We start from the raw sequence: 18,551 nt of genomic DNA, 5'->3' as shown, positions 1-18,551 counted from the left end.
GTGAAATTCTACTACTGAAAATGCAGTCATAGATAGCAAATGTAATTAATGGAATCAAAAACTGACGCTTTCACTTATAGTAATTCCATTCCTAGTGAAAATGTAATTGTTGATATCCTGCAAATGATCAGCTTGCAATATTTGTGCTAGTTACAATCACATTACAGAGATTGCCAGTAGTGAAAACCAAATAACAGATATCAAAAATTAGCATTTTTATTAGTAATTAAATTTTGATATAAGGAATGGACATTTGCACTAGTATGTAATGTAGTTATTGATATCATTTTTAAAAGGTACTAGAATGAAGTACATAGCTGACATAGTATTTGTATCTGGAAAATAATGTTTATGCATGGTTTTTGAAAAAAAAATACAATTTTAAGTCACTGAAATAAAGCCATATAACACATACTAAACATTTGTCCACAAGCCTTTTGAGAACTGGATCTTGTAATCTAGAGTTTTTGCTACAAAATTATGTGAAAACCATCCTGATCACTCATTCACACAAAACAATATAGTAGTTTCACTTTTGTAAGACAATTTTAGTGTTGATAGTTAACATGTGAGGAGGCGTGAACTATCATGAATATGGATGTGTTCACACCTGAGGATACAAAGACCCCTCCCCTGGGCCTATCAATGAGTGATAGAGAATGAATGTGAGGAGACTTTATGATCAAAATCAAGTTTTAAGTTAAAAGAAGAAATCTGACTAAATATTTTCTTTACATAAAGACATTACTTAATTTTAGACCTACACTACCGTTTAAAAGAAGTCTCTTCTGCTCACCAAGACTGCATTTATTTGATCCAAAATACTGAAACAACATTGATATTCTGAACTCTTTTTACAATTTAAAAGAACAGTTTTCTATTTGAATATATTGTAAAATGCAATTTGTGATCAAAGCTGAATTCTCAGTATCATTACTGCAGTCTTCAGTGTCACATGATCCTTCAGAAATCATAAGATGGTGATTTTCTAATATGGGCATATTTAAAGTGTATTTTACTCATTTACACCTGAACACACATTTGCCAGCACAAGCTTTGTTGATGATAACGAGGCAGCATAAACACTAGATAAAATATAATCTAAACATTCATATTATTTTTATATCATATTACATATCATATTTATATCATACAGCATACAATTTACATGTACATATAAAATAGCATGTCTACTAATGAAAACTAAATGACTTACTCGTCTGAAATTGTATCCTCGGCTGGATCAAATCTCTCTTCAAAATACAAACATTCATCGGAGTCCCGCTCTTCTTCTGAGGAAAAATGTTAAATCTTCCATACTATCCTAGAGCTTTCTCGCCTGTGTATAGTTGCAAACACGCAGAAAAATGAATGAAATGTGTTTACAACCTCACAGTCGGGGGCATTTACCATTTGCATTGATCGTCTCAGCACATTAGCTTATGAATAGCTCCCTCTGCTGGTGGGTGTGATCACATTAGAGATTATTAGCTGAGCCAGTAAAAAATCGCTTTGTTTCATACAGATTACATTGCAGGAGAATATTTGTTTTAAATTTGAATTGTTTTATTTAAAAGTACACATTTTAAGCTTTCTTTAGACATATGTTCCATGTTTGTGTGATAAGTATTCGCAGAGTTTCAGTTCATTTTTGTGACTGGTTTCAGATATATGCTCGTGAACACAGATACTGCTGACAGCTCACCCTTTTTATTTTCTTTATTTTACAAAAGCACAAGGTTTTGTTGTTATTGTGAGTGTACACGAATAAAAGTAGACCCTTTATAGTCTCTAATGATGTCTTACACGTATCTGTATACCCAAAAATGATGGCGTATTTTAAGTTGTTTCTGCTGTAATGACGAAAATATCCTGCAGGACGCAGGACACTACTGAAATAGTGATCGTGGACCACAAAACATGAGCCACTTGGTAATAAGGTGTGCAACTTTTTTCAATTCACTATAACTATATCACCTTTTTCCTATTTGAAATAAAAACACATTTCTAAAACGATGTTGTGGTGGTGGGGGCGTGGTCAAGCGCCAGCTTGTGAATGAGAGCAAGATCGGGAGATGAGAACGGTGAGGATCATCACCCGTCAGTGATTGTCTGTTTGTTATTACAGTGAGAGTTGAAGACTGTTTTAAGAGTGAGCCAGATGCTAGTGGCCTTCAAGCTCTCATCATTAGTGTCTTGACTCTGTCACAGGTCCTGTCCTGGAAGAACAAACTCCCTCTGCAGACCATCATGCGTTTGCTGCAGGTGCTGGTGCCACAGGTGGAGAAGATCTGCATTGACAAGTAAGAGCAGAGCTTGTGTGTTGAGGGCTGCGTGTTGTTTGGTTTACTGCAGTGAAATATGACTCAGTGTTCTGATCTCAGGGGTCTGACAGATGAATCAGAGATCCTAAAGTTTCTTCAGCATGGCACTCTAGTGGGTCTGCTGCCCGTACCACACCCTATTCTCATCAGGAAGTATCAGGCCAATGCAGGAACTGCCACGTGGTTCCGTACGTACATGTGGGGAGTCATCTACCTGCGGTATGTGCTTTTACATTGACGTTTATTTTCTTGGTGGGACCGTTCTGACTTGTTAGTAATAAAACCTCATTTTATTATGTTAGTAATAAAACTGTAATAACACCCTTTTTCTCATGATGCAATCAAAGCTACATGGGCAATATTATAAAATAGTCTTGGTTAATTTACCTGTCTGGGACATGTGGAAGGATGCTACTTCAAATAATGTTTTTATGAATATTTGTGTTCTTAATGTTTGTATTTTGTGTTTTAACCTTTTTGTAAAATAGAAGTAGACGATATATCAGTTTACCGATTAATCTGTGCCAGTTGTTGCTTTTTGGAACTATTGTATATCTGCAAAAATCTATACAGATAGTTTAACCCTATTATAGTGTGGGGGTCCACCATGACCCCTTTTGAACTTTGCTTCTTTACAAAAACATGGTTTCCTTCATCTCAGTGGCATGCGGTTTGGCAACATTTCCTACATTTGCTATCTATACACACACCAAAACATTGGGCTGAATTCTGGTGGTGTGGTGGTGTGACAAAAAAAACATAGTAAATGAATGGGTAAAACTGAGCATTTTCTTTTTAATTTGTCAAATAAAATCAATAAACCAGCCGCAATGCAGAACACTCACACATAAATGAAGGTGTGATACTACAACACATCCACAATGCACATGCTCAAACACACACATCACACACAGGAATGAATAGGTGAGACCATATAAGAGAGCATTTTTTATAGAATTTGTCAAATAATATCAGCCACAGTGCAGAACAAATACACACACTGACACACACACACACACAGATCAAAGGCTGAGTTTGAGACAGTTGACCTTTTCCACTGTGAGAAGGTTAACGCTTAAACCTAGTGTACACTACATGACTCAAGCTCGTCTCCTTTGATATTTTGACTCTGTGACGAGGAGTCTCAGATCTCACGATGAACAGACTTGTTGTGTGCACTCCTGCGACAGGCCAAGATGAGTCCCAGACAGTATGACAGTTTTCAGAAATGCTTGATATCTAGATGTCGTCCGGTGTGTGCACTGTCCCGACAAGCGAAAGACCGACAATGAGCCACAGCCAATTAATTATAGAGAAAGTGCAAGTGTAAGGCAAGGTATTAGACAAAATATTATTAGAAAATAAAATAAAACTTAACTCACATCTCCCTGCTCGCTGTTTGTATTATTTTCAACTGTATTTCTTAAATGTTTCCTTTTGCAAATAGCAAAATGCTTTAGCCGTTCTTTCATGTTTGTTGAAAGAGGAGAGCAAGAGTTGGGTAGCAGGAGACAAAAATAATTAGAAAATAAAATTAAACCTCACTCACATCCCCCTACTCGCGTTTTTATTGAAATCAGCTGTTGTTGTTTTTTCCCCTTTGCAAATGGTGCCCCCCCCCCGCTTCCATGTAATCAGTGGAAATAAATATGTGTTGTATTGACATTCAGCTGTCGATTGTCAATTGAAAGTGTGTTATTATGAGAAGTATAAAATGTGAGTTCAGTCTGAGGCTAATAAAGTTTAGTGCTGATATATGTATCGTGAGAGATCAAGAGTTCAATAGTCTGATTGCTTGGGGGAAGAAGCCATGAATTCGGCTTCTTTTCACTTAATTCACTTAACCTGCATGTTTTTTGGACTTGTGGGGGAAAACTGAGCACCCAGAGGAAACCCACACAAACACAGGGAGAACATACAAACTCCACACCGATTAATCTGTGCCAGTTGTTGCTTTTTGGAACTATTGTATATCTGCAAAAATCTATACAGATAGTTTAACCCTAATATAGTGTCGGGGTCCACCATGACCCCTTTTGAACTTTGCTTATATAATGAGGTGTATATATATTATATCGATATCTATAAAAAAAAGCCCTGATCATCAGCATTAGGTGTGTTATTAGTCAAAATAAGACTTTGCCCCTGAATTTCTGCTAAAACAATAATGATCTTCCTAATTTATCTTTAATCTGTTTGAGACATTTGAATTGTAGATGTTTACTTATCATTGTAATGACTCCCCTGCTCTTACTCGAGTTAGCACTAAAGAAAACATGCCTCCCCCATATCTTCCCAAAATGTTCAGCTTTCTGTGGGGAAAGATGCATTTCTTGAAGAAACACTATATCATATTTCTTACGCTTAAGAAAATAAATAACTTTCCTTCTTTTTATGGGGTGCCCCAACCCATTCACATTCCACGTGGAGAGAGACAATCCACTCATATTAACATTTGACATTTTGACATATTAGAAAAAATGTATTGTGTGTCAAAAATAAAATTATAAAGACCACATTAGAACATTAGCGCATCAATCAAACCCCAAACTTCCCCCCAACCAAACAAACAGAAAAAGAAAAATGTGCGTATTAACCCCATGCACGACAGCACCAACTGGCGTCCATCCCTCCAAACTCAAACAGTCCATGTACGTCTATGAGAGCACCCATGACAACTTTACCATCGGATTGCTCAAGTCCGGTGTTTCTATACAAATTTTGTGAGACAGAATACACAACAGAAGGTAATCTATAAAACAAATTCCAGCCAATAGGCAGGATAAACACAAAGAACATGTAGAGTCATCCACATAACTGTCCCGAAGGAAAACAAAACAAACTCCAGCCTCTAGTGGAACAGCGCGCACGCACGCATGCACGCACACACACACACACACACACAAAAGGCCGTTCAGTTTCCTCAGGCAGTCAAACGAATGTTCAAATTCAACTACAGCCGCTAGGTGGAACAAGCACAAAAAGAAAAAAAAAAGGCACTCCGTTTCCTCGGACAGTCAAGTGAATGTTCAGTGAGTCAAGCTCACTTGGCTTAACACTCGACTATCACAAAATTATATACTCAGTCCATTGACTTTATGAAGGACAATGCTTGTTTGCGACATGTAAATAATGTACGGCCATCCTCAGCATCTATTCTCAATTTAGTTGGGAACATTAGTGCAAAAGCGACCTGCCGTTTATGTAAAAGTTTCTTGCATTCCTTGAATCAATCACTCTTCTCTCTTGTCGAATTCGCAAAGTCTGGGAACAAGAAAATTCTGTGGTTCTTCCAAGAAAGCCTTCCTTTAATCGTAATCAGAGATTTGGCTAGAATTGATTGGGGTGTGTCTCCCTGAGCAGATCGCTGAGCTGGTACCCTGTGAACCCGTTTCCAGTTTATGGCTTGTTATGTTAAACCGATTAGGAAAGAGCCCGTCTAGGAATTCCACCATATTCTGACCCTCTGTTCCCTCAGGAATTCCAATAATTAGGACATTGTTCCACCGACTACGATTCTCCATATCCTCCAACTTTTCCCAGGCACACTCCAAATCCACTTTGGTCACTGGTGGATTAGCAGCTAATTCCCTCTCCGATGACTCCAGATAATCCGTTTCTTGACATCCCCCACTCTTGTAACCATCTCAGTGAATTTCGTCTCCATGGCAGTGATCAATCGTCTAATTGAAGCAAGATCCTCCAAGTCAGCAACGACCTTCATCAACATTGACAATACGTTCAGCAATTCTCGCCAAATCTCTTTCACCTCTCTGGCCAAATTGACCCCCTGGTCCAAGGCCTCTGGGGGGGTGTCAGTTTGTGCACGTAAGTGTCTTTTAATGTCTCCAGAACCTGAGGATTTTGAATTCTTTGACATGTTGTCTTCTTAGAACAGTTATGGATCAGGGTGTATCAAATCTCACCGGTTTGTCATTAAAAGTATCAAAACTAGCAAAGTGCACAGAGCTCGCCGTTCCCACGTCCGGACATCACATGGCGTCATGTGACTCCTCCGGTAACACAAACTCTTCTCTTTGTAACAGAGTTTCAGTAATAATAATGTGGCATCATTACAAAAACTGACATTTCAAAACACCTCAAATAAAAAAAATGCTAAACTTTGGCAAAAATAGTGAGTTTTTTAAATATCCTTAATAATGTCTAAATATATATCCAAGTTCATAACGTGATAAATCTGTTTGCTACAACCAGGCAAATGACTGGACCTCTGCTTCCATCTACTGGTTATAGTTGTAAATTTCATGTTATTTTGATTAAAAAATAATCTTCCAGCAGATGGGATTCAACTGGTGATTGTGGGGTGGTGGAGGTTCCCATGTTAGCACACTGAAACAGCAATGTGATTGATTGTGAGCAGACTTATAAAGCAATGGTTTACATGCGATTGGCTAGAAGTTACCTAGCTAAGGTGTAATGATGTACAGCTGCTAGTCTTCCCGCTAGAACTACGCTGCGCTTCCATTTCTCACCACCTCATGTTGCTCCCCAAATACATTTCTCTCTTCAGTTGAACTCAAAACTGAAACTTCACTTTCACTACAGCTTTTTTCCGCCATACAATAAAATGCTGAGACTAACATTCTGCCTAACATCTCCTTTTGAGATCCACAGAGAATGGATTTGCATAAGTGCGAAAATGTGAAGTGACGTCAGTATTTTCATTTTGGGTGAACTATCCCTTTAACAGTCAATGCTCACAAGTATAAAGTTGACAAAATGAACTGAACAGATGAAATCCTAAAAGAGGGGACCTTGTTGCTAAATCAGTTATGATGTTTACTGAATATAAGAACATGTATATTTGAAGATGGATAATAAAATTTTATTCTGAATATTATGCATGTATATTATAGCATTTATGTTATATTATGTATATTACCGGTACATATGACATACTAATATTATTAAACTTGACTAATTCTCAAGGGAGAGAAAAAAGCTGTGTAGCCTACATCAGATGATGGAAATTAAGGATATAATATGTGTTCATCAAAGTGATGAATGCTGTTTTAAGTGTTTCTCTTCACTCTCAATAGTTCTGCTAGCATTACACACAGAGCATGTTTTGCTATTTCTGTCTTTTCAAAGGTGCTGTGTTGTGAGGAAGCTGCACGATGTGACGAGACAAAACTAGATTGCTCCAATGTCACGTGCTTGCACTGTATATACTGTACATTTCGCTTGCATATGTGTGGGAAAATGCCATTTAATAATGAATAAACAGGTTTATATAGGTTTAATCCTTAAGTTCATCATATGTACAACATCCTTTGCTCAATGTGTGCTCACGCTAAGCTCGACAAGCGTCCAATGAGCTGTAGAATTCTGCATGAGTGAGAGAGACAGAGAGAGACATGGTTGGCGTTTTGTCATAGCTAAAAATGCAGGTTAATGAAGCTGTACGAACGGAGAAATGTAGTCTTGGCAATACTGGCAATACCTGTGACCGCAGTTATAAATAGATCCAATATTGCATAGCCTCTCTCAAACATGATTAAATAATGAGTACCCATTTTTCCGATGGAAAAATATTCTAAAACGAATGATTAAATTGATTATTATTCATTAATTCATTATTAGATTTTATGATATAATTTAATATAATAATTATATATACTTATTTTATTAATTAATTCCTATACGTCTGTGTGTGTGTGTGTGTGTGTGTGTGTGTGTGTGTGTGTGTGTGTGTGTGTGTGTGTGTATATATATATATATATATATATATAATCATAATTACTAATTATTACATTATTTATTAATATATTATAGCCTAACATGTTTTCACCCTAAACATTACAGAGGGTAAAGGAGTGTAAAGTGAACATGAACCTGCATTTAAAGTGATTTTCAAATGGTTTGTCATAAGTTTATACTTGCTGCTTCTTCGCATAAAGTAATTTTTTATCATAGCAAGTTTTGGGTAAATCTCTCAAAAATATGTCCAGGTCATATTTCACCTTAAATTAAAAGGGGGGAAAAAAGTCATATTTTAATTTTTTTAGCATAGTGACATTATTCTCAATGATGACATTATTATGACATTATTTTTTTTTTTTTTTTTTTTTTTTGGTCAAACTAATTAATTACTTTATAATTTATGTTTTTTTTTTTTTGTATATCTCATACTAAATTCTTTCAAAAATTCAAAATAAATCTAACATAAAACAAAGGCAATCTGAGTAAACTCAAAATAAAACAAATTTTATGATAATGTTATTTATTGAAGCAAAAAAGTTATGCAATACCAGCTGGGCCTGTGTGAAAATTTAGTTGACCCCTTAGTTACTAAATCTCCATATCTATGAAACCACATTCATAATGGGGTTCAGCTGGACTAGACGCACCCAGATCTGATTACTGCGGGTCCTGTTCAATCAAATCAACACCTAAATACAACTTTTCATGAACCAGCATTACATTGGCTAAAAGATCTCACCCAGTAGCACACTATGTCAAGGCCGAAAGAAATTCCAGAAATGATGAGGAAAAAGGTGACTGAAATAGCTTTATAACCCTTCCCAGACTTATGTATTTAAAAAGCTCTGGGACTTCTAAGAACCACAGTGAGAGTCATTACCTCCAAATGGAGTAAACTTGGCACAGTAGTGAACCTTCCCAGAAGTGGCCAACCTTCCAAAATTCCTTCAAGAGCACAGCGATGACTCATCCAGGAAGTCACAAAAATGCCAAAGACAACATCCAAGGAACTGCAGGCCTCTCTCGCATCAGTAAAGTTCACTGTTCATGACTCCACTATCACAAAGATACTGTGTGGTGAAAATCACTGCTAATATAGAAGAACATTAAGGCTAATCTGAATTTTGCCAAACCACACCTTGACGATCCTCAAAGCTTTTGGAGAATGTTCTGTGGACTGATGAGTCGAAAGTGGAACTGTTTTGAAGACAGGGGTCCCGTTACATCTTGTGTAAATCAAACACAGAATTCCACAAAAAGAACATTAAGCCTACGGTCAAGCATGGTGGTGGTAGTGTGATGGTGTGGGGATACTTTGCTGCTTCAGGGTAACTTGCAATAATTGAGAGAAACATGAATTCTGTTCTCTACCAGAAAATCCTAAAGGAGAACGTCCGGTCATCAGTCCCTGAGTTGGAGCTCAAGCAGCACTGGATTATGCAGAAAGACAATGATCCAAAGCAAAGAAATAAGTCCACCTCTGAATAGATCAAAAGAAGCTAAATTAAAGTATTGGTGTGACCTAGTCAACGTCCTGACTTGAACCCAATTGAGATACTGTGGCAGGACCTTAAACAGAGAGTTCATGCTCAATAACCCTCCAATGTGGCTGAACTAAAGCAGTTCTGCAAAGAAGAGTGGGCCAGAATTCCACCACAGTGTTATGAAAGACTGATCTCCAGTTATCAGAAGAGTTTGGTTACAGTTGTTGCTGCTAAACTTGGCACAACCAGCTATTAAGTTTAAAGGGGCAGTTCGTTTTTCAGATGATATTGGTGTTGGATATCATTTTTGCTTCAATAAAAAAAATATATGTTTGAAAACTGTATATTGTGTTTACTCAGGTTGCCTTTGTTTCATGTTATATCTCGTTTGAAGATCTAAAACACTTTAGTGTGAAAAATACACAAAAACAGAAGAACTCAAGAAGGGGCAAATACCTTTCTACAGCACTGTTGCATATATGTGCATGAAAAATGAGTTTTACATTGGTTCATCCTCTCTGTGCAGTAACGTGGATCCGCCCATCTGGTACGACACTGATGTGCATCTCTTTGAGATCCAGCGGATGTAAAAGTGAAGAGTTTAACCTGTTGGTCCATCAAACCCTGCAGATTCATCTTGGCTTGTCATTTTGCTTTAACCTGTTCCACTGTCCTTGAGAAGAGGCTACACATCATAGACTGTGAGACTCCACAAGAAGTGCCCATGACTGACCGTCAACGCTCTGTTTGCTCTGCCTGCTGTACAGATAAATAACGCATCTAAATATAAAGCAGGCCTTGTGCACTCTGATAGTAGAATCATACTGTGTTCAACAGCTTAAGCAGTCCACGTATGAAACTCTTTCACTGTGGTTTTTATTGGAATAAGGTGCTTATTATATGAAGGAATGCTATTTATAGAGCTTTATAGAGCTTCATAGAGCTATGCGCTGGGACGAGTATTTGAAACTTGTGAAATTAAGTGACTAGTTTCTAGAAAGTCCTTAAGTTATTAGAAGCTTTGACAAAGACATCTGGATTGTATTAGTGTCACCACAGGAGGGCATTCTCTTTTTAGTTTCCTGTAAGAACATTTGTGTATGTGTGCGTTATCAGATTCATAACTGCCACACTTAATCCCAGTTTTCACTATAGTGATGTCAGGAATAATTGAATGAATTATGATCATTCAAAGGCTTATTTAGACATAGCTAGTCAGTATTAAAATATACTACAAAAATGTTATATATCTATTTTTGTCTGCATAATGATTTTGCTAATGAGATACTGTAAATATTCTGCTTGTTGTTTAAAGTACAATCGTTGTCTCAATATATGAAAATGTGATTATTCAATGTTGTCAAGCTCATGGTTGTCATCTTTCTGCATATGTTCAATCATATTCTTTAAAGTGCCGAAGACTGTAAACAGAATGTTTTTATTCATTGGTTGCAGTATTTATAAGAGAGTTTGTGAAACAGACCAAGACATTTGTGTTTGTATGTATTTTAATGTTTTTTCTGTAGTGTAATTTATCAGTCACATGCCTGTAACAGGCATAGGCCATATTTCAGAAGATATTGTGACATTATTCACATATTAAAAATTATTTCAGTTGAACATGGTCTATGATATACACACAAACACACATAAACATATACACATCATTGTATTCACAAATACAAATGTAAAAATAAATAATACATTTATCTTTAAGATAAACAAAATATGTTATACTATATATATATATATATATATATATATATATATATGTGTAGTGCCAGACGGGCTGTTTTGAGTATTTCTGGGATATTCAAGAACATAAGTCTCTAAAAATTGCTCAGAATGGTGCCAAAAACCAAAAACATGCCTTGTCTTGGGCATACTGGTTTGAACTGACAAAGTCTACAGTAACTCAGATAACCACACTCTACAATTGTAGTGAGAAGAATATAATCTCAGAATGTTATTCTGAGGTGCGGGTTGGTGCTGTTTTGACAGCACGAGGGGGACCTACACAATATTAGGCAGGTGGCTGATCAGTGTATATGTACATATATTACAAAGGTTGAACAGTTCTTGAGTGGTCAGTATGTTCATGAGGCAAGGCACACCTCAAAAAGACTGGCCACTGAGTGCATACGGTAGAAGATCCCAAATGGCATTCCGATATTCACAACTGCTGACCATGTTTGTAATTTATAGATTTCAAATCCAATAGTGTTGTCAAACTGAGGCCGGGCTCCAAAGGCAGGCATGATCCAAAGCTACAAAACAGAAACAATGTACAAAATTAAAATTTAGATTTGTGATGTGTTAAAGACAAAGTTTATTATGGATGTAGTAATAAGAAGGGTCACAGTCATGTCATTTTCATTAGATCAGTCTTTTAAAACTCAAACCCATTAAGATGATATACAATGGAAAAAGACATCTGTCTTGGACCAGTATTTAAAAAATATGCAAAAATACACAAGAATGTGTCCTGTGTATGCCCCTTACAGTAACTCGTGAAAGAATATGAGATCAGGTACTTACAATGACGTTGCAGAGTAACAAGAAGGCACAAATCTCCTTAAGGATCCTCCTCTTCCAGGACAGCGAACCCTGAAGCAGCGTCATGGGGATGGGAAGCGCGTGAGCCGGAACAATAGAGCTGCTCCGTCTTTCTGGTTCTCTCTGCACAGCCCTGACATTTGCAAAGACAGTGGCCTCATCTGTCTCATTGAATGGCTCCCGGTGGAGACCCTTGATGAGGAAGGCGTTCTGTAGACACAACTGGATCACGGTCAGAATCGAACATGCCAGGTTGAGGCCATTCACGTGTCCTTTTACCCCTGACGCTAGCACAGCGACTATAGTAAAGTAGCAGATGAGGAACTGGCCCATCGATGCTCCCACGAGCAGTCCCACATCCAGACTCCGCGTAGGGTTCTTCCCCGAAACTTGTTCCCTCTTATCGAGATGGAAGAGGACACAACCGACCAGAGTTGCAATGGACATCAGAAATATGGCCACTATGTTCATGATGTAATGCATTATCAAAGCAAACTGCTTTTTTTTTAGGCCTTCCATGGCTATGTCCACTTCATACACCACAAATGTAGCAAGCCCCACAACCAGAATGATTATACCAGCCATTGGACCAACCATAACGTCCCATAGGCTAAAGCGGTGATTATGGCTATGGTGCTCATCCATTTGTCGTCCAACATTCTTCCACATGACGTAGGCCATGGCTGAGGCAAAAAGGCTGTACTCGATGTTGAAGGGGTACAGGTAGTAATAGGCCTTCTCAAAGGTTTCGCAAGAATCGTGGCTGCACTTGCACTCTGTGTTTTCATCTCGGACTGAAAGCAAGAGGACAAAGAAATTCAATGAAATGCTCCGTGTGTGAAAGTTCTCACAAAGGTTTATCACGAAAACCTAATGTAAAGTCTTTGCCACCAACAGATCTACAGATACCTAGAACTCTCATTATTTCATGGAAAATGCTAAGACGGCCTAAGATGGTTTGCTGGTCTTAACTATTTTAAGCTGGTTTTATATGGTCCCCCAGCCTGGCCAAGCTGGTACTCAGCTGAAAAGTGCTCAAAACCTCTCTTAGACCAGCCAACAGAACAGCCTTACCAGAATGGGAGACCAGTTGAGACCAGCTAACTTAGGCTGGGGGTTTTTTTCAGGCGGGAACAGATCAATTAGGGTTGCAAAATTTGTGTTACGTGAAAACAAGACACTTGAGCATTTTTAGCTTTGTTGGGTCCCAATTTTGTATTTCGCCACCACCCCACACCCCCGAACTTTTCACTGCCTGATCCAGGGTTGGGGGTTTAGTCCCCTTGAGCATTTAGCCGCTTCAATACCAAATACAAGGGGGTGGGCATTTGGATCTTTGCAGTGCGGGAGAGAAGGTTGTCTTTTATTGCGGCCAAAATACTAAACATCCAGGCTAATATGGCATAGTTAGCAACCCTGTGCTCAATTTAACAAGAAATCAGGACTTTATCAATGCAAATTGGGCGGCACAAATCAACTTACAAAATAAACCCTTAAGTACACAATTCTCAAGTTGATGAGAAGGCATTATTGTCTAGTATGCTTTTATATTATGCACCTTGTAATGTGACGTTGAAGCTGTGAGGAGTGTTAGAGGAACCGTTATATGAAGTGTCGGTTGGAATCACAGTCTGATGGAGCGATTCCTCTGTCACGGCTGTCATCCACACCATGAGGTTTGTCGATAAAGTCAACATCAGTCCACATCTACAAAGATAGTGTAAATATTATAATTACAGCGATGCTTGCACTCCCGTTTCTAAGAAATATATACTCATCGTTCAAGGCACATCTTGGTTTCCTATCAAATCAGTCTGGCAAACATTTCCTTGTGTTAACTTGTGCAAATGTTCATTGCTTCACACCAAGATGTCACACAATTCCAAATAGTCAATAGACAAATAGTCAATGGACTTGCCCTGTGCTCACAAACGCCTAATTTCCTTTATAGTATTATGTCTGAAAGAGTGTGATCATTTGCCTACATTTGTCAGTCTTTTCCAGCACCTTTCACTTCCTGTCTACACAACGTGGTCTAGATATCAAAGACAAGAAAATCCTTTGACTAAAACAACTTGAGTACTCAAGTTATTTACTCAAGTCTGCTTAATGTTATCTGCAACATGTTGGAAAGTCAGACTTACCGTGTGATGTTTTGCTGTAGCTGTACGCAGTCTTTGGCATGAACCCAAAGGCCGTATGTCTGAAATGCACAAGAGGGTATATTTAAAATTTAAAACACAAGAAAATGTAACCCAATGATATTTGAAGAGCTTTTTTTATAGGAACCTACCTGGACAATGACAAACACGGCTTGCACAGTAGGGAAGGCTATCTTCACAGGTGACTCACAATGTACGTGACCCACATAGTAAATTATCTTTAAAATATCCATGATAACACTGCAGATGCCGAACAGAACCAGGCCACCTTATGAAAACACACGGGTAGAATATAAGTACATGATTGTAGACTGTCATTACTTGATTATATACGTGTACAACCTAATGTGTCTAACTTTGATTTAATGGAATTAATTTGCTTTCAAGACCATTTGCAACCAGCCAAATCAGGAATTGGCTTGACTGGAAGAATGAAGAATTACCTCTCAGCCAAATTGGTCCAGCATGGCTATCTTTGTAAAGCACTGCATGGTGTACTCTAGAAGTATGGACTTTGTAGTAAACCATCCATATGGTGGTGAGCAAGACAAGTAAGATTAGGAAGATCTGCAGGTGAGCAGACGAGATCTGGATCTTGTTAAAAACACTTCCGCTCAGTAAAGCAATTCCCAGAAGGAGAATGTTCATGGAGATGAATCCAGATAGAAGCCAGACCCAGTTGCGGACCTTCTCCTTCGCTTTGAACCCACGTTGGGGTTGTTCCGGGCTGGGCCCATTCCGTGGTGTCTCTCCTTGCATTCCCAGTTGGATAGTGGATATCTGGGTCTCACTGGCCTCTAAGTCTTCCTTTGGTGTCATGTTGTTTAAGTCCAAAGAGCTGGCCGCAAAATAAAATCACAAGTTAATTTGAAACTCTACCTCTGAATCGAAGCGTTTAAACTGAACAGGATTACGAGTGTGAACCACGTAAAGAACTTCTCCAAGTGGACAGCTGTCCCGCAATACAACTAGAACTAGTCAAGCTTCCTCTACGTGTATAAATACTTGAACCTGCATCAGTGTCCGACCAATCACCGTCTGCTTACGTCTAGCACTGTGTGTAGCCCACATCTAAAGGGACCTGCATCCTCAAATCTTACTCGGCAATATTGAAAGTCTAAAAAGATTTTACGTTTGATTGCACTGGATCACAGCCAGCCAATAGTTCTCAGTTATTGTGATAACAGTGTTTGACGGGAAGGCTACCTGCATGTGTTCTGTTCCATTGTTGGTGACAATAGAAACGTACAGTACTAATCAGACACACTTAGCTGTGAGTCATTGACAGATATTTAGCTTTTATTTACTCAGCTTATATCAGTTTTCAAAATCTTTGTGATATTGAACCTCTCCCAATTTAATTGTAAATATTTGAATAAAGAACAATTGAATTGTGCATTGTTTCATTATCAAAGGCAACATTATTCATGCTTATGTATTACATTTCTATGAATACCTTTATTTAACAGACAAGCGATTTATCATGCAGGTGCCGACAACGTTAAAAGCACCACAATACAACATTTCAAGACTAAACCATAGTAATACTTATTACAGAGTAATAACTTAAACTTACATGTTAATTTCTACGGTGAAATTGTCTGTATATCTCAGGACCTGTAATGTTTTTTTTTTTTTACCATTTTTATCGCCTTTACTAGTTCATTGTACATTGTCTTGCAGTGTGACAATGTACAAATATTGAACCAAGTAGTGTATCAATTAATATTAGGTAATAAAGCCATAACCCTTTTAAAATGTACATAATTCTGTTTAAAATAGTTTTAAATGGAGCATGTCATAAAACAAGTACCTATATGTTCAATTCAGGTTTAAGATATATATATTAAAAAAAGACTTAGAACAGAGTAGTACAAAACAAGTGATTTTCATATGTGTCGTTCAGTGTCCTTAACTCACCATGAGAAGGAGCTGCTGGACTTCCGTGAAGCGTTCCACCTCATGTTGTATATTTTATTCACTCTACAACTCACAGCGAATAATTCACAGAGATAACACAACCTGTCAGAATAAATACACATTATTAGAACAAAATGTTTCAAAACTGACATATAACATACTCTATGCTGTAAATACATAAATAATGAAACATCAGGGCAGGTCTGTGGCATAATGACACTCTGATGGGATGGGATGATATATATGTGACAAATTATGTGATTGAATAATTCTTTAAATTTTCTCAGAAATAACTTCACTGAATATACTCATAACTTGCATGAAGTTCATTTACCTCAAGTTCACACATGTGTACCAGCCGAGTAACCACAAATGTACTTCATTAAATGAACTATGAACATGTTCTACTAACATCTCACAACCACAACATTTAACAATATATTTTGTCTTCATTTTGGACAGAATTTTGTAATTATGTAATGCAATGACAATCAGACAATTTAAGTGGGCCTTTTGGGGCCACTCAAAGAATTTACTTTAAAAAGAAATGATTTAAAAGAGCCAGTTAATAAGTCATTAACAAACATTAGATGATGATTTACGAATTAATAGATCATAAAGACTGTAAAAAAAATAAATTAAATAAAATGTGCAGTTGTTGGCCTTACCCTTAAGTCAGGTTGATTTAATCATGGTAAATAATATTTTTGAGTTAATTGAGCTGTAACTGCATGTTAGGATAGTTAATGTCATGATGGGCGCTGTGTGAACTGTTACTCTCGTGCCCTATCCTGATCAACGGACAGTGAACATTTTCATGAAATAATACATTAGATTTCAGTTTGTTTCTCACCAAATCTTATTGTATGCTTTTATAACAATCGTGAGTTTCATGACGTAATTTATTAGACTTCTCAATTATACTTTTGAGTTCTTTTGAAGCCTGAAGAGGTGATCTCTATAAACTGCCATTGCATGACATCACTGAGCAAAATGTTTTTCACAATTTCTCCCTTTGTGTTAAAAAAAAAGAAAGAAAGTCTTATAGGGTTATAACAACACAGGGGTGAGTAACCAATGAATGCATTTTCATTTTTGGGTGAACTATCCCTTTAACAATACATTTTTACAGTGCATATTCAAAAATGATACAGCATGAATAGGTAAAAAGGTTTAATGACAATACTTTTTGAACGCACAAGAACCAATGATCTATTTGGCATTTTATAATATAATCTTTTAAGGCTATTAATGGGAGTTATAAGTCTAATTATGAATATTTAGAGAGGGAGGCTGTGTGTGGTCATAAATAACAATAAATTACTTTAAGTAAATATCACGGAACGTTTCAGAAACTTTGAGGGGGATTTGCGGAACAAGATCAAATTATTTCTCATTTTAAAAGAAGTAAAGGAAAAATATTCAGCTGGGTTTAATTGTAAGTATGAGGCTGAAGCCACACCCTCACGAGCAACACATTCTCACACCCCAACTCGTCACATATAGGCGGTGGGCCGGACCTCGAAATTATGAATTTAATACTTACCTCACAGCTGTGTAAGTCTTTTTTTGCTGAGGTCATGTAATAAAATCGTATAAGTACTACAGACATTGTTTCCAACTTTGTTGTTTGCACATTTGACGCAAAATGTCCTTACAAACTCTTACTTTTTTAAACCGGCAAATAAGCAGGCGTACTAATCATAACGTTAGAAAACCTCCCGTTTCCTTGACAACCAATGTAAATAATGAACACAGATGACCAGGAAGCTGCGTTCTTGAAATTACAATTTTGCTGTAAATCATTAAAAATGTAAATTTAGTTCTGTAGTTCAGTAATACTGAGGTAAAAATGAGGTGTTTTATCCATTTAGCCTCAAATGTAAAAAGCCCTGTAACCCCCCTTTCCCAGACAAGTTGGGCAAAGATTGTTCAATGTACAAATTTATGGGTGAACCTGCAAACCACAGAGAGTACAGTAGCTGAAAAAGCCGTATTGGCATTTAACTTAAATTCCGAAGACGTCCAAGATGTGCCGGCTAATGTTGGATTTCACAGAGAATGCTACATGCTCTTCACCAACAAAGAACACATAAGAAGAGCACGTAAGAAGATAGAAAATGCAGCTAACAACAGTGAAGGTTTGTATCAAATGTATAATTTTTATATAAAACGTTTCATTTATATACATTTAACCCCTTACTAGTCAGCCCCAATTTTGGCAAGTGATGCATTCATGACATCCCCAAAATAAAAAGGTTGCTGCTCAGAAGTCATTCTGAATATACACATAACCAACATATATTTAGAAAGCCAACCCTTGAGAGTTTACATTTCAAGACTCAAAATTAACCAGACTGTTATTAATATTGAGATATATA

At 37.3% G+C, this 18,551-nt stretch overlaps 2 protein-coding genes across 2 annotated transcripts in view; one reads left to right on the top strand and one right to left on the bottom strand.

The window, feature by feature from the left end:
• The window catches only part of LOC127652751 (protein HID1-like), a 49,383-nt gene extending 38,271 nt beyond the window's left edge, over positions 1–11,112 (top strand). The window contains exons 17-19 of the mRNA XM_052139104.1: positions 2,212–2,303; positions 2,385–2,543; positions 10,059–11,112. Coding sequence (XP_051995064.1) covers positions 2,212–2,303; positions 2,385–2,543; positions 10,059–10,122 — 315 coding nt within the window. The 3' untranslated portion in view covers positions 10,123–11,112. The remainder of the gene's footprint in view (positions 1–2,211; positions 2,304–2,384; positions 2,544–10,058) is intronic.
• A 28-nt stretch (positions 11,113–11,140) lies between these two features.
• otop2 (otopetrin 2) overlaps positions 11,141–18,551 on the bottom strand; it is a 31,196-nt gene continuing 23,785 nt past the window's right edge. The window contains exons 2-8 of the mRNA XM_052139105.1: positions 16,171–16,272; positions 14,694–15,088; positions 14,382–14,518; positions 14,233–14,291; positions 13,647–13,795; positions 12,071–12,882; positions 11,141–11,799 (exon numbers count right to left, since the gene is read on the bottom strand). Coding sequence (XP_051995065.1) covers positions 11,629–11,799; positions 12,071–12,882; positions 13,647–13,795; positions 14,233–14,291; positions 14,382–14,518; positions 14,694–15,088; positions 16,171–16,214 — 1,767 coding nt within the window. The 5' untranslated portion in view covers positions 16,215–16,272 and the 3' untranslated portion in view covers positions 11,141–11,628. The remainder of the gene's footprint in view (positions 11,800–12,070; positions 12,883–13,646; positions 13,796–14,232; positions 14,292–14,381; positions 14,519–14,693; positions 15,089–16,170; positions 16,273–18,551) is intronic.

Source organism: Xyrauchen texanus, chromosome 12, assembly GCF_025860055.1.
Source record: "Xyrauchen texanus isolate HMW12.3.18 chromosome 12, RBS_HiC_50CHRs, whole genome shotgun sequence".
NCBI lineage: Eukaryota > Metazoa > Chordata > Actinopteri > Cypriniformes > Catostomidae > Xyrauchen > Xyrauchen texanus.
This window is presented reverse-complemented; position numbering and strand designations above follow the sequence as displayed.